Genomic DNA, 22,866 nt, shown 5'->3' on the forward strand with positions numbered 1-22,866 from the left:
TCTCAGGGCAATAGTTGTGTGGCTATAAGGTGAGTTTGTATTATTATTATGTTTTATTGCTTGTCATTGTATCATTAGTCTTCTTTTAGAGTTTATTTTTACTTGTATCTTTAGATTGTATAGTAATTTTGCTCTTGTCAAACTGATATGTGATTTTTCGTTCGTTTTTCAAAATTAACAAAAAAAAAATAAAAATCTTCGTAAGCTGTTGTAATTTTGCTCCTGTTTAAACTGGCATGATTTTTTTTTTTTGTCTTAAAATTAGCAAAACAATATATTCTCGTAAGTTAGCATACGCCATACAGGCGTGTCTCTCTCTCTCTCTCTCTCTCTCTCTCTCTCTCTCTCTCTCTCTCTCTCTCTCTCTCTCTCCGAAAGTAGAAACACGTATAGCTATCGTTACCTATGCAAATTTTGTTGTTGTTGTTGTTGTTGATGATTCCACTGTTATTGTTTGATATCAGTAAGTTCATAGTTCACTGACCCGCTCCTCCTCCTCCTCTTCTTCCTCTTCCTCCTCCTCCTCTCATTCATTCTTCCAACCGAGCCCACGCCCACATTCCCCTTCTACTACTATAGCTACTACTACTACTACTACTTGTTAGTATTTTTAAGTGTTATTTTTAAGGTGGTGCGTGTGAAGTGATTTGGTTAAGGCGCGAACTGTTATCTCACTCGTCACAGGGCCGGTGTTACCGTGGCCTGCTTCACAATTTGATTGTAGTGGTGAGATAACACAATACCCTTTAGTTAAGTGATGTGTGGCCGAGCGGTAGCCGTTATAAGTTCACTTTAGTTCACTTTAGTTCTCTCTCACAGGGACATTAAAAGTGTGATTAGTTTTAACTATATTAACAGTTTTACACAATAGTTACAAAGTTTATGGTGAGCAGTCGTACACACCCCGAGCAGTGATCTGCTCGTCACCGCTGCCCACTGTTTTCTTCTCCCCTTCTCTGCGTTGCTCGCCCTTTTTATTGCATGTTGAATCGTCCGGAAGGGTGTGGTTTCCGGTTGATGACTGGCGATGATTTGTCATCAATTGCTGATTTAGTATCAGCCAAGCATGTGTTCCCACGGCCATCAGCTCTGACGTGTTCCATAACATCCTGGCAAAGGCACTGAGCCTGTGCTTAGACACATACAGTCACACACTCACATGTACATTATAATATATACGCTACATACTACTGCTGCTGCTATACAAAACTGTCATTTCATATCTTTAAAAAGAGATTTCAATACCTAATAGAAACCTAGCCATTTCTATCACTGCTCCACACTACTACTACTACTACTACTACTACTACTACTACTACTACAACTACTACAACTACTACTACTACTACAATACAAAACTGGTAATCACTCTAGAGATTTCAATTCTAAATAGGAACCTAGCCATTTTTCATTTTTCCTCCTCCTCCTTCTCCTTATACTACTACTACTACTACTACTACTACTACGACTACTACTACTACGACAACTACTACTTCTAGCCTACCAATAATACTACAACCCCAGTGCATTCGTTCAGAGCAGCAGAAATATAAATAAAATATGCAAACACACGAAAAACACAGAGCTACAAATTAAGCTGCATAATAAATTTTAATCTTTCTCGCCTTCAGAACGTACCAAGATGGCCGGCGCCGACAACAGATGACGCTCACCACTCATCACATAAAACATGGAAACAAACTTCCACCGTAATATTCCTTCATAATTACACACATCCACGCAGCTGTGATCCCCGTGGCTTTATATCCCGCTTCTAAACGCACTTCCTGACCACAAAATATAATAAAAGAAGAAAATAAGCGTAATGGCGGATTTGCGGCGTCAGATCTGGCATTTGTGGCGGAGATGGCGGGTCTACTATAAGTATTTCACTTCTACGGCTACTACTACTACTACTACGAACACCACCACCACCACCACTTTTCTTCTGGTAGTGGTGGTGGTGATGGTGTTGGTGGGTGGTAATGCGCTCCTTATCCTCCCCCTCACCACCCACTCCATGCAATTTGATGTTAGTTATGGTGGTGGTGGTACTACTTCTACTACTTCTACTACTACTACTGCTGCTACTGCTACTTGGAGATCTACAAATGTTAGGTAAGTATTATCACTGTTATATTATTATTATTATTATTATTATTATTATTAGTAGTAGTAGTAGTAGTAGTAGTAGTAGTAGTAGTAGTAGTAGTAGTAGTAGTAGTAGTAGTAGTAGTAGTAGTAGTAGTAATAGTAGTAGTAGTTGTAGTAGTAGTAGTAGTAGTAGTAGTGATTTTCTTTATCAGTAGCTCAAAATAAATGAGTGAGAAAGTAAACAAAATAAAATAATAAAAGTACAATGATGAAAATAAATTAAATGAATGAAATAAATAAGAAATATATGAATAACAAACCAGAAGAAAGAAAGAAAAAAATGTAGATATCAGTTTTTGCACAGATTCTCTCTCTCTCTCTCTCTCTCTCTCTCTCTCTCTCTGGACCGCAATCACCACTTTTAACTTCCTTTTCTCCCCCACAAGCAAAACCGTAAAGGTGGTGGTGATGGGAGGGTGGTGGTGGCGGTGAGGGTGGTTGTGCAGGCGGAGGAATGGTAATGATGGTGGTGGTGGTTGTGGTGGTGGTGGTTGGCGCTTCACATAACCACACGCAATTGGTGGCATTCTTTTATGGTTGCCTGCTTGTGGAGGACAGAAAGAGAGAGAGAGAGAGAGAGAGAGAGAGAGAGAGAGAGAGAGAGAGAGTTATTATGCTAAACAGTGGTTGAGTTTGACTGTAAAATTTATTAGGTCAGAAGGAACAGGCTTTCTTATTTGTACCATGCATATTTTAGTGGACTGCAGTAGTAGTTGTAGTAGTAGTAGTAGTAGTAGTAGTAGTAGTAGTTAATTGAATAAAAAAATGCATTATGTCATCTATTACATATTTCTGTGTATTTATTCATAATTAGTTAATGTGATTTGTTTATTTGCATGCGTGTTATTCTAATGTTCTTCTTGATCCTTTTGTTGTTATCCTTAATTGTTCTTTATTATGTGTTTGCTATAGATAATCCTTTCTTTTATTCTCTTGTTTTATAATATCTCTTCCTATCTTTATTTTTCGCTATTTCTTTCTCTCGCATCTACTTTTTTTCCTTTTCTTTCCCTGTCCTCTTCATCCTCCTACTCATTCTCTTTTCCTCTTCTTCTTCTTCTTCTCCTTTTTTTTCTTCTTTTTCTTCTTCTTCTTCTTCTTCTTCTTCTTCTTCTTCCTCTTCTTCTTTTTCTTCTGGTTCTTTCTCTTTTTCGTCTTGTTCTTTTTTGCCTCTACCATCTTTTGTTCCTGTCCTTCCTGTTTTTGTTTCTTATATTAATGTACTGGTATTCTTCTTCCTCTTTTTATTTTTTTTATTTTTTTTTATTTACCTCTCAACTTCTTGTTTTATTATTTTGTGCTGGAATTTGTTACGGCTTTGTCATATTTATTCTCTCTTCAACGTCAATTACCTCTTCGTTCCTTCAGTTGTATTTTCCTTGCCCTTTATATATATAAAAAAAAATTTACAGCAAAGGAGACAGCTCAAGGGCACAATAAAAGTAAACAATAATAAAAAAAGCCTGCTACTCGCTGCTCCCAAAAATAATCCAAATAGGTGGCCGAAAGAGGTCAATTTCGGGAGGAGAGGTGTCCAGATACCCTTCTCTTGAAAGAGTTCAAGTCGTAGGCAGGAGGAAATACAGATGAAGGAAGATTGTTCCAGAGTTTACCAGCGTGAGGGATGAAAGAGTGAAGATGCTGGTTGACTCTTGCATAAGGAGTTTGGACAGTATAGGGATGAGCATGAGTAGAAAATCGCGTGCAGCGGGGCCGCGGGAGGGGGGAGGGGTGCAGTTAGCAAGTTCAGAAGAGCAGTCAGCGTGAAAATAGCGATAGAATATAGAAAGAGAGGCAACATGGCGGCGGAAATTAAGAGCTACGTAGAAGGCTATCAGTAAGAGGAGGAGAGCAGATGAGACGAAGAGCCTTACTAAGGTCGGTATTATAAGACACTTTCGCTCCTAACATCAGCTATTTCTAAAGGTCAAAGAGGGGGTCAGTCGGGTTCTAATGAGTGTTTCTTCAGGTTCATGGTGCAGAGGAAGGGTCAAACTACCACTAGGGTCATGAAACTACTCCTGGAAATGCCCACAACTCCTACGAAAGCCTTGTCAAATATGTGTTCTTGGGCGGCGAACTGTCTTATAATACGACCCTTAAAAGACTCCACTCTGTCCAGAAGAGCTGTGTGAGTGGAGCCCCCACACACGTGAGATGCATACTCCATACGAGGGCGGACAAGGCCCCTGTATATGGATAGCAACTGTGCGGGGGAGAAGAACTGGCGGAGACGGTACAGAACGCCCAACCTCGAGGAAGCTGATTTAGTGAGAGAGATGTGAAGTTTCCAGTTAAGATTTTGAGTTAAGGATAGACCGAGGATGTTTAGTGTTGAAGAATGTGACAGCTGAGTGTTGTCGAAGAATAGGGAATAGGTGTTTGGAAGATTGTGTCGAGTTGATAGGTGGAGAAATTGAGTTTTTGAGGCATTGAAGGACACAAGGTTCCTTCTACCCCAATCGGAAATGATAGTAAGGTCTGAGGTTAAGCGTTCTGCAGCCTCCAGCCTGGAGTCTATTTCTATCTATTGGATATGGATATCTATTTCATTGTTTTGTTTTTCTTTATCTTCCTGACTTAACTTTGTATCTTTGTATCTCTCTGCGAAAATAAGTTTGTCTGCGTCATACTCATTCCTTTTTCTGCGCCTTTTTCCACTTTCTTCTTTTTTGTTTCATTTTTCTATTTCTTCATATCTTTTTGACTTCAGTTTATAACAATTACGTGCGAAAAAAGTTTAGCGCAGTACGAGAATTTGGATCATATTCATTCTTTCTTCTCTTCTTACCTCTCCGTTCCTTTCACCTATATGTTTTTCCCTTCCCTCCACACACATTTCTTTATCTTTCTATTTTATTTATTAGCGAAAGGTGGATTACTGCAGTACGACAGTTTGGGTCATTTCTTATTATCCCATCGACGCTGGTAACACTGAGCAACCAGGACGCATACACAGTAGGCTAGCAACGGGAGTGGAACGTTATCTGCATACTGAATATCCCTATAACCGTTCACCCTTTGTGCACGGGGAAGAATAATAAAGAGGGGTGGACAGATAGAGTGGAAATAGATATGTGGGAGATAATAGTGTTGGTTGGGTGGGGTTCTTTTTAGCGAATGTTGATATATCGAGCGAAATGGAGGAACTCGATCTTTGCTTGTGGCTCTTTCGTAAGGGGTAATGTACAGTTAGGTTATCTCTCTCTCTCTCTCTCTCTCTCTCTCTCTCTCTCTCTCTCTCTCTCTCTCTCTTCTATTATCTCTGCAATCACGACTTCCTTCTCTCTTTATCATTTTTTTCCCTTTTTCCTCTTCCTATTCCTCCTCTCCATTTTTTTTACCCTCCTCCTCCTCCTCGATCCTTCTCCTCCTCCTCCTCATCATCATTACCCTTTTTTCTTTTTCCCTATCAGACTTTTTTTTATCCGTTTATCATTTTTCTCTTTATCTCTCCCCCCCACCCACCCACCCCCACACAGGCCTATTATAATGGACTGGAAGAGGAGGTGGATAAGACCGTGGCTAACGAAGAAGAGGAAAGAGGAGGAGGACGAGAGGAAGAGACGAAGAGGATCAAGAGAAGGAGGAGGTAAAGATGGAGAAGGAAGAGGAAGCGGGAAAAAATGGGCGGTGGAGGAGAGGAGACGAGAGGGAGAAGAATATCGGAAGGTGGAGGAGGAAGAGGAATGGGAAGAGAATGTGAATAGTAATAATAATAATAATAATAATAATAATAATAATAATAATAATAACATAGAGAACAAGATCCATTTTGTAACACCAGAGAAACGAAATGAAGAAAACAAAGATAAAATGGAAGAAGAGGAGAATCACCACTATCACAACAACAACAACAACACCGGCTGTGAGGACTACCGCATAGGATTCGCTGCGGTAAGATCCCTCCCGCCGGTGGCCCTCGCGTCCTACCCCGGGTCTGGCAACACTTGGCTGAGGGAGTTGCTGGAGGCCGCCACGGGGGTCTTCACGGGCAGTACCTACGACGACCAGCACCTCTACTTGACGGGTGAGGGGGGAATTAAGGGGGCTAAAAAAGGGTGGGGCTGACGGGTGAGGGGGTTGATGAAGGGTTAGGGCTGACGGATGACTAAAAACTCTCTCTCTCTCTCTCAATTTTCTCATTTCTCTTCAATTTTCTATCTGTGATCTATTTCTTCCATTTCTCTCTCTCTCTCTCTCTCTCTCTCTCGCTCTCCATTTTCTCTCATTTCTCTTCAATTTTCTATCTGTGATCTATTTCTTCCATTTCTCCCCCCCTCCCCCTCCTCTCTCTCTCTCTCTCTCTCTCTCTCTCTCTCTCCCCAATTTTCTCTCATTTCTCTTCAATTTTCTATCTGTGATCTATTTCTTCCATTTCTCCACCCCCCCCCTCTCTCTCTCTCTCTCTCTCTCTCTCTCTCTAGTAGAATAAGAAACTCTAAATTGGGTTACGGGATGACCGTCTTCAAATTCTTTCAAATCCGCCTTACTATTGGTTCCCTTTCTTTTTTGTCTTGTTTTCACGCCAAATGCTTCCTTTCATGGTCTTTGTAACTGTTTTTCACGCCAAATGCTCTTTTAAACTCGCTAACTGCATGCCTCCCACCTGTCCCACGACCCGTTATATCTTGCACATGACTTTCTGCTTCAGTTCACCCGTATCCAATATGCCATCGAAATCCCTTGTGCAAGAAATAACCATGCAGCATTTCCAGTCTTTCATCTCTTTCGCTGGTAAACTCTGGAACCAAAGTGACTGTCTGAACTCTGGAAAAACCATCCTTCGTCTATTCCTTCCTGCCTACGACTTGAACTCTTTAAAAACGGAGCATCAAGACACCTCTCTGTCCAAAATTGATGATTCCTCTCCTTTGGCCACTCAGAGTAGGCTATCTTCTTTTCGTAGGAGCAGCGCTTGGCTTTATTTATTTTTTCTTTTGCCCTGAAGCTTGTTCCGTTAATGTAAAAAAATGGTTTCCTTCCTGTCTTTGGTAACTGTTTTCACGCTACACGCTCCACAGAACTCGCTATCAAATTTCATCTTCCTAACCTTTGGCTTTATTTATTTATTTATTTATTTATTTTTATTTTTTTTGCCTTGAAGCTTTTTCCGTTTATGTAAAAAAAAATTATTTCCTTCCTGTCTTTTGTAACTGTTTTCACGCTACATGCTCCGCGTACTGAACTCGCTATCAAATTTCATCATCCTAACCTTTGGCTTTATTTATTTATTTATTTATTTATTTATTTATTTATTTATTTATTTTTTGCCTTAAAGCTGATTCCGTTAATGCAGAAAAAAATGGCTTCCTTCCTGTCATTTGTAACTGTTTTCACGCTACATGCTCCACTGAACTCGTTATCAAATCTCATCTTCATAACCTTTGCCTTTATTTATTTATTTATTTATTTTTGTCTTGAAGCTGATTCCGTTAGTGCAGAAAAAAATGGCTTCCTTCCTGTCTTTTGTAACTGTTTCCACGCTACATGCTCCACTGAACTCGTTATCAAATCTCATCTTCCTAACCTTTGGCTTTATTCATTTATTTATTTTGCCCTGAAGCTTTTTCCGTTAATGCAAAAAAAAATGGTTTCCTTCCTGTCTTTTGTAACTGTTTTCACGCTAAATGCTCCTTTGAACTCGCTATCAAAGCTCATCTTCCTAATCTCACATTACCCCGTTCTCTTCTTCACCTATCCTCCCCCTAACACCGCCTTCCCTTCCCCCCGCCCCTTAGGCCTGGCAGGAGAGCTGGAGCCATGGTCAGCAGGCACGACCCTCACGCAGAAGACCCACTCCGCCTTGCCCTCCGTCGTGTCGTCCTTCGAGGGCCGCGCGGTTGTGCTCATCAGGAACCCTTACCTCGCTATCCTCGCCTACCACAACTACCTCTTCGGCGGACACCTCGGCTTCGCCCCCGTATCCAACTATAGAAGCAAAGGTGAAGGGGGGAAGAGGAGGGGAGGGGGAAATAGGGAAAGGGGTAAAGGTAAAAGTAATGAAGGGGGAGAGGCAGGGGAAGGAAGGGAGGGAGGAGGTTGTAGGGTAAAAGGAGAAAGAGAATGGAAGGTTAGAGAGGTGATGAGGTTGAAAGAGATGTGTTTGGGGAATGAAAAAGGGGATGGCAAGGAAGGAAGAGGGTTGGGAAATAATAGAAGGAAAAGAGAGAGAGAGAGAGAGAGAGAGAGAGAGAGAGAGAGAGAGAGAGAAAATAAAATCAGTAGCATAAATTTTTCCTCACTTTTGCACATGATATAATCCCCCTTCCTTTCCTTCCTTCCTCCCTCCCCCTCTCTCCCTTCCTTCCATCCATCCTTCTTTCCTTCCTTTCTCTCAGCCTTCCTTCAACCCTTCCTTTCAACCTTACCCACCCACCCTCCCTCTCATCTCCCTTCCCCATTCCATAAACATGTACCTAACCTTATTATCTTTTTCCAATCCACGCACAGACTGGGGCGCCTTTGTCCACATGCAAGCAAGGGCGTGGATTGACATGGCTCTGAATTGGACCAAACACGAAGGAGGCGCTGAAGGAGGAGGGAAGGGGAGGAGGATGAAGAAGGAAGGAGAACAGGGAGACGTAAGGAACATGGAGAACAGTCAAAGAGGAGATGAGGAAGAGGAGATGAAGGAGGAAGGGAAGCAGAGGAGGTTGAAGGAATGGATGCTGGTGAAGAAGATGAAGATGATGATGATGAAGAAGGAGAAAGAGGAGGACGAAGAAATAAAAAGTAAAGAGGAACAGAATGAATCACAGAAGAAGGAGGAGGAAAAAGAAGAAAAGAAGAGAAGGAAGGATGAAGTGAAAGAGCAAACGGAGGTAGAGAAGAAGATACAAGAAGAGGAAGAGGAAGAGGAAGAGATTGGGAGGAGGGTCGCTGTTGTGCATTACGAGGAGCTTGTTCATGACCCCCTCTCCCCCCTCCTCCCCGCCCTGGCCGCCCTCCCCATCCCTCAACCCTCCCCCCACCGACTAGAGTGCCTGAAGGTATGTATGTATGTGTATGTATGTATGTATGTGTGTATGTATGTATGTATGTATGTGTGTACTATGTATGTGTGTATGGATTGCTGGATAGGTGAATGAATTTGTATGTAGACTGTATGAATGTATGTGTGTGTGTATTTGCATGTTTATATAAGTGTATATGTATGTATTTATGTATGTATGTATGTATGAATGTATATAAGGAAGTAAAAAAAATAATAAACAACAAAAAATATAAAAAAACGTCAAAAAATAATCAAAACAAACTCACGATAAAAAGAAAAAAACATACTAATTATATATCTTTTTTTTTTTTTCCCTGCCTGCGTGTGTGTGTGTGTGTGTGTGTGTGTGTGTGTGTGTGTGTGTGTGTGTGTGTGTGTGTGTGTGTGTGTGTGTGTGTACAGAGCCACCAGCAGCACACCCGCCGTCGCTTCAAGAGGACCCACGAATACTTACCTGAGGGGCTCGAAGTTTTCTCACCTGTGGACAGAGACAAGGTAGGATGCTGATGATGATTGTTGTTGTTGTTGTTGTTGTTGTTGCTGTTGTCACCACTGGCATCCATCTCTTCCTTTTCCTTCTTGTTTTCTTCCTTCCTTCCTTTCTTCTAGTTTTCTGTTTCTCTTCTTTCTTATTTCCTTCCTCCCTTCCTTCCTCTGTTGTTTCCCTCCCTTCCCTTCCATTCTTCCTTCATTCCTGCCTTCCTTCCTTCCTTTCTTCCTTCCTCTGTTCCTTCTTTCATTCCTTCCTTCCTTATCTTCCCTCATGTTTCCTTCCCTTCCCTTCTTCCTTCATTCCTGCCTTCCTTCCTTTCTTCCTTCCTTCCTCTGTTCCTTCTTTCCTTCCTTCCTTCCTTATCTTCCCTTCTGTTTCCTTCCCTTCCCTTTTCTTCTTCCTTCATTCCTGCCCTCCTTCCTTCCTTTTTTTCAGTTTTAAGTTTATCTTCTTTCTTATTTCCTTCCCCCCTTCCTTCCTCTGTTCCTTCTTTCCTTCCTTCCTTCCTTATCTTCCCTCCTGTTTCCTTCCCTTCCCTTCCCTTCTTCCTTCATTCCTGCCTTTCTTCCATTCTTCATTCCCTCCTTTCTTCCTTCCTCCCTTCCTCTGTTCCTTCTTTATCTTCCTTTCTGTTTCCTTCCCTTCCCTTCCCTTCTTCCTTCATTCCTGCCTTCCTTCCTTTCTTCCTTCCCTCCTTTCTTCCTTCCTCCCTTCCTCTGTTCCTTCTTTCCTTCTTTATCTTCCTTTCTGTTTCTTTCCCTTCCCTTCCCTTCTTCCTTCATTCCTGCCTTCCTTCCTTCCTGTTTCCTCCTTATCTTCTTCGCCTTCACTTCCCCTCATTCTTCCCCTCACCCCACCTCTTTCCTCTTTCCCCTTACCTTTCCCCCTCTCCCCTTCGTACCTACCCCTCCCATTCATCCCTCCCTCCCCTCACCTTCCCAATCACCTCCTCCCATCCCTCCACCTTCATTCCCTGTCATTATTTCCACATTCCCCTCACTTTCCCTTTAACTCTCCCTCTCTACCTCCTCTTCCTCCTTCACTCCGCCCTCCTCCTCCTCCTCCTCCTCCCCCTGCTCCCCTCACCTCTCCTCCTTCACCCCCCCAGCTGGACCGTGCCATCCGCTACGTTGACCACCACCTGCGCCTTCGTCACCTCCCCCCCCTGCCGCTCCACCTCTACGACTACTACAATAACACCCGCCCACGCACACAGGTAACCACTACTACTACTACTACTACTACTACTACTACTACTACTACTACAGAGATAATGATGATGATTGGTAACCTTGTCCCGTTTTCTTTCTCCTTCGCGTCCATAGAAAACGGTCCGCGTGTCGTGCTTCGAAGGGGAGACTCGTGTGGAATGTGACGCACGTGTCGACGACCTCAATGCTGCTTGGTGAGAGAGAGAGAGAGAGAGAGAGAGAGAGAGAGAGAGAGAGAGAGAGAGAGAGAGATTATGCCATTTCTGTATTTTCTCTCCAACTTTTTTATTATTCTTTTCTCAATCTTCTTCATTTTCTTCTTCGCAACAGGAGGATGAGGAAGAGGATGAGGAGGAGCAGAGAAAAAAGTGACGAGAATCCTTCCTCTTCGTCTACAGTAGGAGGAAAGGAGGAAGAGGAAGAGGAGGAAGAGACTGGTCGATTAGAGAGGTGAGTGAAGAGGAGGAGGAGGAAGAGGAAGAGGAGAAATAAATTGAATGAAAATATTGACCGAAAATGTTAAATCCACTATCTTTTCCCTTTGTATCTACCTGTCTATCTATTTATCTATCCATCTTCCTATCTGTCTATCTGTCTGTTTAACTATTTATCTATCTGTCTATTTTTCTATGTTTATCTATCTATCTGTCTGTCCATCTGCATCCACTCACCACTTCTCCACCTACTCTTCCCTCTCCTTCTCTCTCCTCATCCACTTAACCCTTATCTCTCCTCCTCCACTCATCCATCCTAACCCCTCCCCCCTTAGGTTCGCGGGTACCAAGGTGGGTCTGTTCCTCACCCGGGGCTTCACGAGTCTCATGAACCACCTCCGCGGTGACCCACTGCTTCAAAATGCCGCTCGAACCCCGTGAGTGAGTGAAAGTGTTAATAAGTGGGTGAAATTAAGAAGAAAAAAAAATGTATATTAAAGAAATAGTCGGTGAGTAAATGAAACAGTCGGTGAGTAAATGAAACAGTCAGTGAGTAAATGAAACAGTCGGTGAGTAAATGAAACAGTCGGTGAGTAAATGAAACAGTCGGTGAGTAAATGAAACAGTCAGTGAGTAAATGAAACAGTCGGTGAGTAAATGAAACAGTCGGTGAGTAAATGAAACAGTCGGTGAGTAAATGAAACAGTCAGTGAGTAAATGAAACAGTCGGTGAGTAAATGAAACAGTCGGTGAATAAATGAAACAGTCGGTGAGTAAATGAAACAGTCTGAGTAAATGAAACTGCAAAGGTTCAGAATTGATTAATGCGTCGTGGCTAGATTTGGGTGATAGTGTTGTTGTTGTTGTTGTATTGAGAGATAATATAACTAGTCATGTGTTATCGTATATACTGATTACAATTGCTACTACTATTTTCATTGTTAATAGTAGTAGTAGTAGTAGTAGTTTCATTAATATATTCTGGATATTTCTCTTTTTTTTTTTATAGTATATTAATATATTATCAAAACACGTAGACTTAAGTTGATTATTTATTGTTTTGTTGTTGTTGTTGTTGTTGTTGTTGATGTAGAAAAAAATATGTACTTATCTATTTTTAGTTTGTTGTTTTATTATCATTTTTTACATAATTTATTGCATTTTTCTTATATTTTAGATGTATTTCCTTTATCTTGTGTTAGAGAGAGAGAGAGAGAGAGAGAGAGAGAGAGAGAGAGCAGTAGCGAGGTCATAAGCAAATCAAAACATATTATTTGAATCATGTTTATTATTCTCTTCATGGCTGTGTTTACATCATCGGCGAGGCAACGCTTGTTTGTGTGTGTGTGCGTGTGTGTGTGTGTGTGTGTGTGTGTGTGTGTTTATGGACATAGGAGTAATTGCATTGGTAATAGATTAGTGTGAACGCTTCTATTAGTTCTATCATTGTATAAATATGTGAAAGTATACATAAGCAGGTCCCTCACCATCATCACCACCTTCATCACCACCACCACCACCATCACCATCTTCACCACCGTCACCATCACCATCATCACCATCTTCACCATCACCACCACCACCGTTGTTATCATGGTCGTCGTCACTTGTCATCACCATCACCCTCGTCACCACCACCACCACCACCACTACAGTCATCAACACCACCATCATCACCACCGGCATTGCTTTCATCACTGGTCACTATCTTTGTTTTCAGGAGAGGCACGATTGAAAAGAATATAAGAGTTAATTTTCTTTTTTCTTTTTATCTCCTTTTTCTTTGGGTCAGGCTGGTTGTATAGGGTTGAAGAGCATTGCCCCTCCCCCTCCCCCCTTCCGCCGAGAGAGCAAGCCTTGGTCACTTCTTCATTCAGAAATCTCAAAGTACCAAAGAAGGTAAATTTTTCAGTCAGAAGTTTCGATATACTGATAACCCATTCACGGCCTGTTTATGGTCTTAGCTCGTAGATGTAATAATATACTAACTGTCTGTATGCTGTAGTAATGTAATAGCTACAAATTATATGGAGTTTCGTAGAAGTAGTAGTAGTAGTAGGAGTAGTGTATACCTATAAACTATTGTATTGCTTAAGAATAGACGGTTTTGGCTACACGCAGCGCCGCTATAACAGTGAACTCCTTTTTTCCATGGAGGTAAAATTGGTGGAGTCGACACGGCCCGCTAATCCCATTCATTGAGGTGAAGCCGACGAACTGTCAAATTTACGGCCAAAAGATGGGGTGGGCGAGCCTGGCCGAGCCCATTAAGGAGCCTACCTGACAACACCTGACACCTGGCCGTAAAAATGACAGCCCGGGCGGATTCACTTAACTGGGCTGATGTCGACTCCACTAATTCTACCTCCATGTTTTTTTCTCTCTCTCTATTTCGGGATTCCGGAATATAAGTTATTGTTTTGGAGTCAAATGCCCAAACGCGATGTTCGCTGATCGGGAAGAAATGTATTTTTTTCCAATTGCTCGTATGTTTTAAGGTTTGCGTCTATTTATGGGAAATATGACCATTGCGGGCCGAATGTGCGCAGGTCCGTATCAGTCTCATCAACGCCAGGAGGCAGCATCGGAGGTTTCGTCTCCTGAACATTTCGCTCCTGGCTATGTTTGGCTCTCTTGCATCTATAGTATAATATAATATGATGTTAGAAGGGCATCACATCTGAAGGTGTGGCTAAGGGGCTATCACACTGGGCAAATTTTCCGTGGATCTTCAGTCAAACCACGATTTCCGCTGGCGTGGTTCTCATATTTGCGTGGTTTTCTGACGTGTCCACGATCTTCCAAAGCTACGGTAGATTTCACTGAAGGACGACAGTATTACCATCATCAGCAGCAGCAATAACAACAAACAATTGAGAACCACGCCAGCGGAAATCGTGGTTTGAGTGAAGATTTAGTTCGACTTCTGATCTTAAACCCCCATCACCTCTACACTCACGGTGCTGCGGCAGGCAACACCGAAACTATAAAAAGTTGGTAAACAAAAGGTAAAGCGTCGCCACCGCTGCGAACTGATATACAGGTGGCTCCATTGCATAATTACACGTTACAGTCAGCGACGTGAAAGAAAACGGGCTTCAGGGCGGTGTTTAAAGGGTGACTACGCCAGGTTAAGGTCATCGGGGGTCAAGAAATTGTAGGAGCCAAGGGGCGTGACCTCGTTCCGCTGGGGGTCAAGAGGGGGCCCAGGGTCATTGCCAGGGGTGGGGGGGAGCTGGCAGAGGGCAGGGTGGGGGGTGAGGCAGGGAGCGGCAAACATTTTGACCCCCCCATCCTCCCCTACCATTACCACCATACAATCCCCACCCCCACCCCCTCCAACCTCCCCCTCCTCCTCCACCTCCCCCTCCACCAGCTCCCCCGTGACCCACCGCCACTCCCCCAGCACCCTGCGGCCCCCCACCCAGAAGGAGGGGATGGGCGGGGGTCTGGAGTGGAGGGGGGAGTGAACGGGGGACTGGGTGGGGTGAAGGAAGGGGTGGAGGGGTGTGTGGGTGGGGGTAAGGGTCAGCAGGTCACCCCCCACCCCCCTGCAACGATCCCTCGCGGCCCCCCAGCTTGAGGCATTCCCTGGTAAGGCGCTGAGACATGCACCGCCATCATCACCATCATCACCATTCTCCGCCACCATCGCAGGGCACCACCACCACCACCACCACCGCTGCCAGCCTAGCCTCTCACCACCCTCATCACCACCATCACCACCGCCCACCGCCGCCCTCACCGCCACCTCCACCTGTGAAAGAAAAAAAAATAAGGATAAGAATGATGGAAGAAGGGAAGAGAAGAATATGATGAGGAAGTGAATGTTTATTTATTATTTTATTTTGTTTTATTTTATTTTATTTGCAATTTTTAATGTTACGAAGAATGTTACCCTTCCCCTTTTTCCTCCCCCTCCCCCCTTTCTTCCTCCCACCTCCCCTTTCTTCCTCCCCCTCCCTCTTCTTCCTCCCCCTCTCCATTCCTCTTCCCCCTCCCCCCTTTCTTCCACATGCATCCCCCCCTTCTTCCTCCTCCTCCCCTCAGGCTAACCTAATCTAACCTCCCCCCCTTCTTCCCCCTCACACCTCTTTCCCTCTTCCCCCTTTTCCCAGTTTCCTCTCCTCCCCTTTCCTCTCCTCTCCCCTCTTTCTCCCCTCTCCTCTCTCTCCCCCTCTCCTCCCCTTTCCTCTTCTCGCCCCTCTTTCTCCCCTCTCCTCTCTCTCCCCCTCTCCTCCCCTTTCCTCTTCTCTCCCCTCTTTCTCCCCTCTCCTCTCTCTCCACCTCTCCTCCCTCTTTCCTCTATCCCCGTCTTCCCTTCCTTGTCCTCCCTCTCTCCTCCCTTCTCTTCCCCTCTCCCCTGTCCTTCTCTCCCTTTTCCACCTCCTCCTTTCCTACCCCTCTCCCCATTTCTCTCCCCTTCTCCCTCATCCCCTTACCTAGTAAATCCTCACTCTCCCCTCCTCCCCTCTCCCCCCTTAACCCCCTTCCCCCCTTACCTGGTACATCCTCACTCACCCCTCCTCCCCTCTCCCCCCTTAACCCCCTTCCCTCCTTACCTGGTACATCCTCACTCTCCCCTCCTCCCCTCTCCCCCCTTAACCCTCTCCCCCCCTCACCTGGTACATCCGCCGTGCCAGCATCAGCGTCACATCCGTCAGCGTCTGGGACAGGTGGTCAGCCGTGGCCTGCGCTGACGCCACCGCCGCCGAGGACACGCTGGTCACGGCGGCGTCCAGGTAGCCGAGGGAAGCGCGCCGAAGCTTTTCCAGACCGCGGTTGGATTTGGACAGCGTCTCCCGTACCACCCGCAGCAGCCCAGCCTCCACCAGGGCCACGCGCTCCTCCACCTGGTGCAGAAGGATGAGAATGATGGAAGAAGGGAAGAGAAGAATATGAGGAAGTGGATGTTTATTTATTATTTTATTTCTTTTTATTTTAATTGCGATTTTTATTGTTACCAAGAATGTTACCCTCCCAATTCTTCCTCCCCCCCTCCCCCCTTTCTTCCACGTGATTGGTGGTGATGTGGTGGTGAGGAGGGAAGAAGGGGAGGGAGGAGTGGTGGGTTGGAGGTGCATGGTGGTGAGGAAAGAAGGATAGGGAGGAGTGGTGGTGAGTTGTAGTGGGTTGTTGTTGGTAGTGGTGGTGGTGGTGGTGGTGATTAGTGAGAATGGAGATTGAGGATAAGGTAAGAAGAGAAGGTAGGATCGGTGGTGCACAGGGGTTGATGGTGAGGGTGGTGATGATGGCTGTGGTGGTGGTGGTGTTCTGGTGGTGGTGGGAAGGTGAGGAAGAACGTGCAAAGGGAAGAAAGGGATGGAGGAGGAGGAGGAGGAGGAAACTTAGAGAAAGAAGAAAGACGAGAATAGGAGGAAGAGGAGGAGGAGCAGGAGGAGAAGAGGCAAAAATGTGACGATAATGAAGGAAGGACGGAAGGAAGGAGAGGAGAGGAAGAAGAGAAAAGAAGAACAAGAGGAGGAGGAGGAGGAGGAGGAGGAGGATTATTCATGTATTGGAGAAGGAGAAGTGTGTTGCGTGTATCGGGCAAACCGTCAACCAGTTTTGCAGATAAGAGATCACACTTATCACTCTCCCCCTCCCCCCTCCCCACACACACACACACACGCTCACCTGGCCGGCGTGCACGTGGAGGCTGGTGGACAGGTAGATCCGGAGCCCCGACACCTGCTCCTCCAGGTGTGTGAGTCTCTCCCGCAGCGCCTCCCTCACCTGGCGAGAGAGAGAGAGAGAGAGAGAGAGAGAGAGAGAGAGAGAGAGAGAGAGTAATGAGATAATGTTCTGCAGGTAAAAAAAATCATTATATATATTAAACGCATAAATGAAAACCAATATCCGTTCGGAAATACAAACTGAAAAGCTGAAAAAAATATTGTTTCCTCGTCTTTTTTCTTCGCTGTGTTGTATTTAATTTGCCAAAACCAACGTTATTTTACTATGAAAAATAAAATATCATACTCGGAAGCTTTATTCATGCAGTAGAGATTTTGACGCTCGTATTCTGAAACTTGTCTTTTTTTCTTCGCTGTGTTGTATATTTAATTTGCAAAAACCATCGTTATTCTACAGGCTATGAAAAATAAAAGACATACCCGGAAGCTTTATTCATGCAGTAGAGATTCTGAGGCTCGTATTCTGAAACGCCTTCGACTCTCACAACAACTATTCCACTAGGCCACAAAAGGATCAGTCGAGTTCTCATGAGTGTTTTCACGTTCACGGTGCAGAAGCCTCGTCAAACTATCACCAGGCTCATGAAACTACCCATGGAAATACTAACACAACCACCTCTACGAAAACCTTATCAAAGACGATGTGCTTGTGGCCGAATAAGAAGCTCCTCTCTCCTTGGCCATTCCTTTAATACACCCTGGAATGCAAACTTTGGGTAAAATTCACTGCAGGTATTTATCTCCCCTCTGTTTACAAGTGTTAAGGAAGGGTACGCAGCTGCCCTTCCACGTAATCTCAGTTCCCCGTAGCCTCTTGCCGTGAGAGGTAGTGGGCATTTTCTTTCTCCCATATTTTGAGTGTTATTTATGATTGCGGACAATTTCACCCAATTTTGCACTCAATCGAGGGGAGGTGACAAATGCAAATATTAGGCGACATTCACCGTAAGGGAAGTGAGGCAGCCAGCGTGAGTCTCCAAGGACCAACAACAATCGGCGTCGTAGCTCTTGTCCTTCGAGCCAATATTTACTGTGTTAGGGAATTTAAGGTTTAATCATCGCCAAATAATGTTAATTTTTGTTCGTACTTTCAAAACAAAATAAAAATAACTTATTTTCTTTGTACGGTGTTCATATTTTGCTTGTAAATGAAGTGAGTTGTATTTTCAAGCTTTGATTTTGGATTTGATGAATAGTGAGATTAACTTTTTTTTCTTCATTTTCTTAATATTGGGTTAAATTCACCCACTGTTTGCAGACGCGTCACAAAAAAATATTGTTTGCATTTAAGAGTTAGTACAAGCTCTCTGTTAGCCACTGCTACGGAAGAGCTTGTAACAGGGCGCAGATTATGGCCATGTTAAAAATAGCTCCACATACTCAAAACCTTACCGTCTCCTGTAGGCGTGTGGTGGTGAGGGAGATGGGTGTGGCGGTGGTGTTGGTGGTGGTGTTGATGGTGGCGGTGGAGGTGGTGTTACTTTCGTCCTGGGTGGAGAAAAGATACAGATAATTATTGGTATTATTATTATTATTATTATTAGTTGTAGTAGTAGTAGTAGTAGTAGTAGTAGTAGTAGTAGTAGTAGTAATAGTAGTAGTAGTAGTGGTAGTAGTAGTAGTAGTAGTAGTAGTAATAGTAGTAATAGTATCATTATCATTAGTTTCATAGTCTTATTTTTGCTATATTTTCTTAGTCTTCATATTCTATCATTATTTTTCTTCTTCTTCCTCCTCCTCCTCATCATCATCTTTTTCTTCTTCCCTCCTCCTTCCTTCCTTCCCTCCCTCCCTCTCCCCCTTTCCTCCCTCCTACCTTTCCTCCCTCCTGCCCTGACCTACATATTTTCCTGCCCTCCTTTCCTCCATCCCTCCACTTCGCAGAATGTTACGAAGGTGTGAAAAGGAGGAGGAGGAGGAGGAGAAGGAGGCGTGTTTAAAATAGAAAGGGAAAGGAGAGGAGGGGAGGCAGGATATGATACAATGGGTGGGAAAAAGATGGAAAAGAAGAAAAGGAAGAATAAGGAGAAGAAGAAGAAGAAGAAGAAGAAATCAACAGAAACTAGAAGAAAAAACAAGGAAAATAAAGAAAATTACGAGAAAATAAAGAGAGAGGAGGAGGAGGAGGACAGGATCTACTCAAGGGAGACGTCAACGCAGAATAGAGCAAGATGTAAACACACACACACACACACACACACACACACACACACACACATGAGGAGGTGAGTCAAGCATGTGTGTGTGTGTGTGTGTGTGTGTGTGTATTTTGTTTGCGCATGTTCGTTGCCTCCTCCTCCTCCTCTTCCTCCTCCTCCTCCTCTTGAATGCTTCCTCTGTGTCTTCCCTGTATTAATTACTTATTTTCCTCCTCCAGTTTGTTTTAATAATAATAATAATAATAATAATAATAATAATAATGATAAAAATAATAACAGTTCTCATATTTCTTGCTCTTTAAAAGAATGACTTAAGTAATTTGTTACATATATTCTCCCTCTCTCTCTCTCTCTCTCTCTCTCTCTCTCTCTCTCTCTCTCTCTCTCAAGGTCTCATAGCAACGTACCATTTTTTTTCCTCCCAATTTTTTTTCCTCCTCTGCAAAGCTCGGAAAAATGGGAGGGAGGGAAGGAGGAGATGAGGAAAAGATAGGAGGAGGAAGAAAGAAGGAAAGGAGGAAAGGAGAAGAGGAGGAAAATATAGAAGGAAGAAAGAAGGAAAGGAGGAAAGGAGAAGAGGAGGAAAATATAGAAGGAAGAAAGAAGGAAAGGAGGAAAGGAGAAGAGGAGGAAAATATAGAAGGAAGAAAGAAGGAAAGGAGGAAAGGAGAAGTGGAGGAAAATATAGAAGGAAGAAAGAAGGAAAGGAGGAAAGGAGAAGAGGAGGAAAAAATAGAAGGAAGAAAGAAGGAAAGGAGGAAAGGAGAAGAGGAGGAAAAAATAGAAGGAAGAAAGAAGGAAAGGAGGAAAGGAGAAGAGGAGGAAAATATAGAAGGAAGAAAGGAGGAAAGGAGAAGAGGAGGAAAAATACTCACCACTGGTACACACATCGATGCTTTCCTCTCTCCTTCTTCTACCCTCTCCTCCTCCTCCTCTTTCTCCTCCTCCTCTTCCTCTTGCAGCAGGTGATGTAAGGTGAGGTTGGACAGGTGGAGGATGCTATCAAGAGTATCTAAGAGGAGTGGAGAGGAGGAGGAAGTGGAGGGAGAAGTGGAAGAGGAAGCAGATGACGTGGAGTTCAAAACCACCATCAGTTCATCTATACTTCCCCTCACCACCTCCTCCACCTTATCCTCCACACTCCTGAGGTTCTGCTGGAGGTGGAGATTGACGTGGGACTGCAGGGTGGAGATGGCATTGTGGAGTCCATCGCTAAGGAGTTGGTGGCGGAGGGACAGCGCGTGCAGGATAGCCCCTAGTCGCTTATCCATAGCCAGGTTCGATACCCGTATACGGTTGACCAAGGAGGCTGCGAGGTGGTGGGAGGTGTTCACGAAGGGCTCCAGTACCCCCGTCAGGTGCCTCACGCCCTCCTGGCACGCCCTGGCACTGGCACTGTTCTCCTCCACGCCCTCCTCCACCCGCAGCGTCAAGTTGGTCAGCAGCAAGTGGATGTGTTCGTGTGGAAGCGATGTGGTTTGGGTGGACATGTACTGTGCTGTCATCTGTTTTTCCTCCATTTCTCCACCTCTCTCCACCTCCAGTGTTCCGTTTACTTCCTCCCGTAGCTCCACTAGCCTCCCATCCACCTCCTCTATCTTACCACCTAGATCCTCCACTTTTCCATCAAGCAGTGTTACCACATCACCAACGGCCTCCACCCTGTCTTTCAGCTCCCCGACTTGCCCCGACACAGCTGATACCTTCTCCTGCACCTCGTCCACCTTCTCCTCCACCGCCTCCACCAGGGCCTCCAGCTGGTCTTCGCGGGCTTGCAGAATCGAGGTCAGTCTGTCTAGTTTCGTGTCAAGGTCATCTAATTTGCTCATCTTCGCTATGAGGGCATCCATCTTCCTTAAGGCCGTTTCTTGCCTTACGAACAGACCTGGGAGTGGATCGGGTGGCGGTGGTGGTGGTGCTTGTGGTGGAGTGGGTGGAAGTAGTGGGAGTTGTGGTGGTGAGGCTATGTCGATTGGTGGTGGTGGTGGTGGTGATAGTGGTGTGTCAATCATCACCACTAGTGTTTCCGACTTGTCATCACCATTCACCACCACCATCATCATCATCATCATCATCATCATCACCACCACACAGAGTCTCATGTGGGATGCCATCTTTTATGTTTGTACACACGCACGCACACACAGTCACGAACACGTACACAAACACTATCAAAATACGTACACACGCACACAGTCTTCCCCTTATCTGCCTCATAAAGTACACACAAGGCTCTGTAAGTGTGTGTACGTGTGTGTGCGTCAGCTGTCAACCCACACATACAGGCACACCGATACGCACACACACACTCTTCCGTCGTGAGCGTGTGTGTGTATACGTGCGTCGAGATGGAAGAGAACTGAGGAAGGAGGTATAGCTCGAGTCTTCCTCCTCTTCCTCCTCCTCCTCCTCCTCCTCCTCCGTCTTTCCTCCAAACACTCGAAAAGCTTGTTTACAGCGTTCTCTCTCTCTCTCTCTCTCTCTCTCTCTCTCTCTCTCTCTGGCTTTATTTTCTCTACCATGAAGAAGCAACAACATCGATTACACACACACACACACACACACACCGCTAACCTATTTTTCCATCCTGGCAGTAGTAGTAGTAGTAGTAATAGTAGTAGTAGTAGTAGTAGTGATGATGATGATAACAATAATAATGATAAAGAATGTAATAAGAAGAGGAAGATGTTTATGATAAAATTCCTTGTGATATTCCTGTATGAAACATGTTTACATTTACAAGAAAAAGGATGTAAGGGAAAAAAAAAGGAGGGAGGGATAGAGAGAGGAGATGAGTGGAGAGAAGGGGGAGGAAAAGGGAGGGAGGTGGAGGAGTGGAGGAAGGAAATATCGAGGGAAGAAAAAGGGAAACAAGGAAGAGGAAAAAGGGAGGGAAGGGATGGGGAGGAAAGAAAGACGAGGAAGAGGGAAAGGAGGAGGAGGAGGAGGAGGAGGAGGAGGTAGAGGAGGAAGAAGATAAAATTAAAGGGGCAGGAAGGGGAAACGGATAACAAGGATGCAGGGAACAGAAAGGATGAGGGGAGAAAGAAGGGGAGGAAGGGGCATGTGTGGAGGGGAGGGGAGGAAGGGAAGCAAGGAGGCAAGGAGGGAGGGAGGGAGAGGAAAGATGGAGGAGGTGATGAAGGGAAGGAGGTGTATATCCAAACATTTGCAAACCCTGTAAACCACGTGTGTGTGTGTGTGTGTGTGTGTGTGTGTGTGTGGTACGATGCGACGAGAAAAGTTTAATAGTTGAAATAGTCTTTTTTTTTTTAGTTAGGAAGCTTGGTAGTGGTAGTAGTAGTGGTGGTAGTGAAGGAGAAGGAGGAGGAGGAGGAGGAGTAGGAGTGGTAACAATCAGGTATCTTTCATTCCCTGCATTTACCTTTTAACTTGTATTTTTTTCTCTCGTTATTGTTTATCTTTAACCAGACTCCTTCGCGGTAAAATTAGTATAAAAATGAGTATTCGAAAACATAAACTGAATGTTGTGTTGAATATTACTGGCGTGTTGACAGTCTATCAATCGGGGCATACGCTGGGGGGGGCGTCGCCTCGCCCACCCGACAACTCCAACCCCAAGTGTTCTTCCGGGCTAGTCTCCATGCCGGCCCCCTACCATCCCAAGTACCTCACGACAGGATCTATCGACTTCCTCAAGCCACTAACTCTGTGGGTGTCCCCTTGGCCTCCCCCAGAAACAACCCGGTGGGTAAGGTAGG

At 44.6% G+C, this 22,866-nt stretch overlaps 2 protein-coding genes across 3 annotated transcripts in view; one reads left to right on the plus strand and one right to left on the minus strand.

Moving 5' to 3' along the window:
* LOC127000792 (uncharacterized) overlaps positions 1-12,371 on the plus strand; it is a 12,522-nt gene extending 151 nt beyond the window's left edge. Inside the window, exons 1-10 of the mRNA XM_050864839.1 lie at positions 1-29; positions 1,632-2,118; positions 5,637-6,184; positions 7,896-8,099; positions 8,608-9,146; positions 9,554-9,646; positions 10,753-10,860; positions 10,970-11,049; positions 11,186-11,305; positions 11,625-12,371. The exon at positions 1-29 is cut by the window's left edge and continues 151 nt beyond it. Of these exons, the coding sequence (XP_050720796.1) occupies positions 1,826-2,118; positions 5,637-6,184; positions 7,896-8,099; positions 8,608-9,146; positions 9,554-9,646; positions 10,753-10,860; positions 10,970-11,049; positions 11,186-11,305; positions 11,625-11,730 (2,091 nt within the window). The 5' untranslated portion in view covers positions 1-29; positions 1,632-1,825 and the 3' untranslated portion in view covers positions 11,731-12,371. The remainder of the gene's footprint in view (positions 30-1,631; positions 2,119-5,636; positions 6,185-7,895; positions 8,100-8,607; positions 9,147-9,553; positions 9,647-10,752; positions 10,861-10,969; positions 11,050-11,185; positions 11,306-11,624) is intronic.
* A 188-nt stretch (positions 12,372-12,559) lies between these two features.
* Positions 12,560-21,525, minus strand: LOC127000791 (uncharacterized). Of its 2 annotated transcripts, none has more exons than XM_050864838.1 (5): positions 20,020-21,525; positions 18,373-18,473; positions 16,927-17,020; positions 15,912-16,142; positions 12,560-15,046 (listed from the first exon to the last, which is right to left on the minus strand). In XM_050864838.1, exons 1-5 carry the CDS (start codon positions 21,256-21,258, stop codon positions 14,411-14,413), a joined length of 2,301 nt encoding a protein of 766 aa, XP_050720795.1. In that variant the 5' UTR covers positions 21,259-21,525; the 3' UTR covers positions 12,560-14,410. The 2 variants fall into 2 exon arrangements, with proteins under 2 accessions (XP_050720795.1, XP_050720793.1); XM_050864836.1 differs by having other exon boundaries at positions 16,927-17,025; positions 18,378-18,473; positions 20,020-21,524.
* Positions 21,526-22,866: the final 1,341 nt, after the last annotated feature.

Source organism: Eriocheir sinensis, chromosome 19, assembly GCF_024679095.1.
Source record: "Eriocheir sinensis breed Jianghai 21 chromosome 19, ASM2467909v1, whole genome shotgun sequence".
Lineage (NCBI taxonomy): Eukaryota > Metazoa > Arthropoda > Malacostraca > Decapoda > Varunidae > Eriocheir > Eriocheir sinensis.

Bases quoted from the DNA above. Each gene is read 5' to 3' on its own strand.
- LOC127000791 (XM_050864838.1), bottom strand. From the start codon at position 21,258: ATGGCATCCCACATGAGACTCTGTGTGGTGGTGATGATGATGATGATG. The intron at 17,021-18,372 runs GTTTTGAGTATG...TCGCCAGGTGAG, and splicing joins CGCCTACAGGAGACGGTAAG to GGAGGCGCTGCGGGAGAGAC. The intron at 15,047-15,911 runs GTGAGGGGGGGA...TTTCTTTCACAG, and splicing joins TGGCACGGCGGATGTACCAG to GTGGAGGTGGCGGTGAGGGC.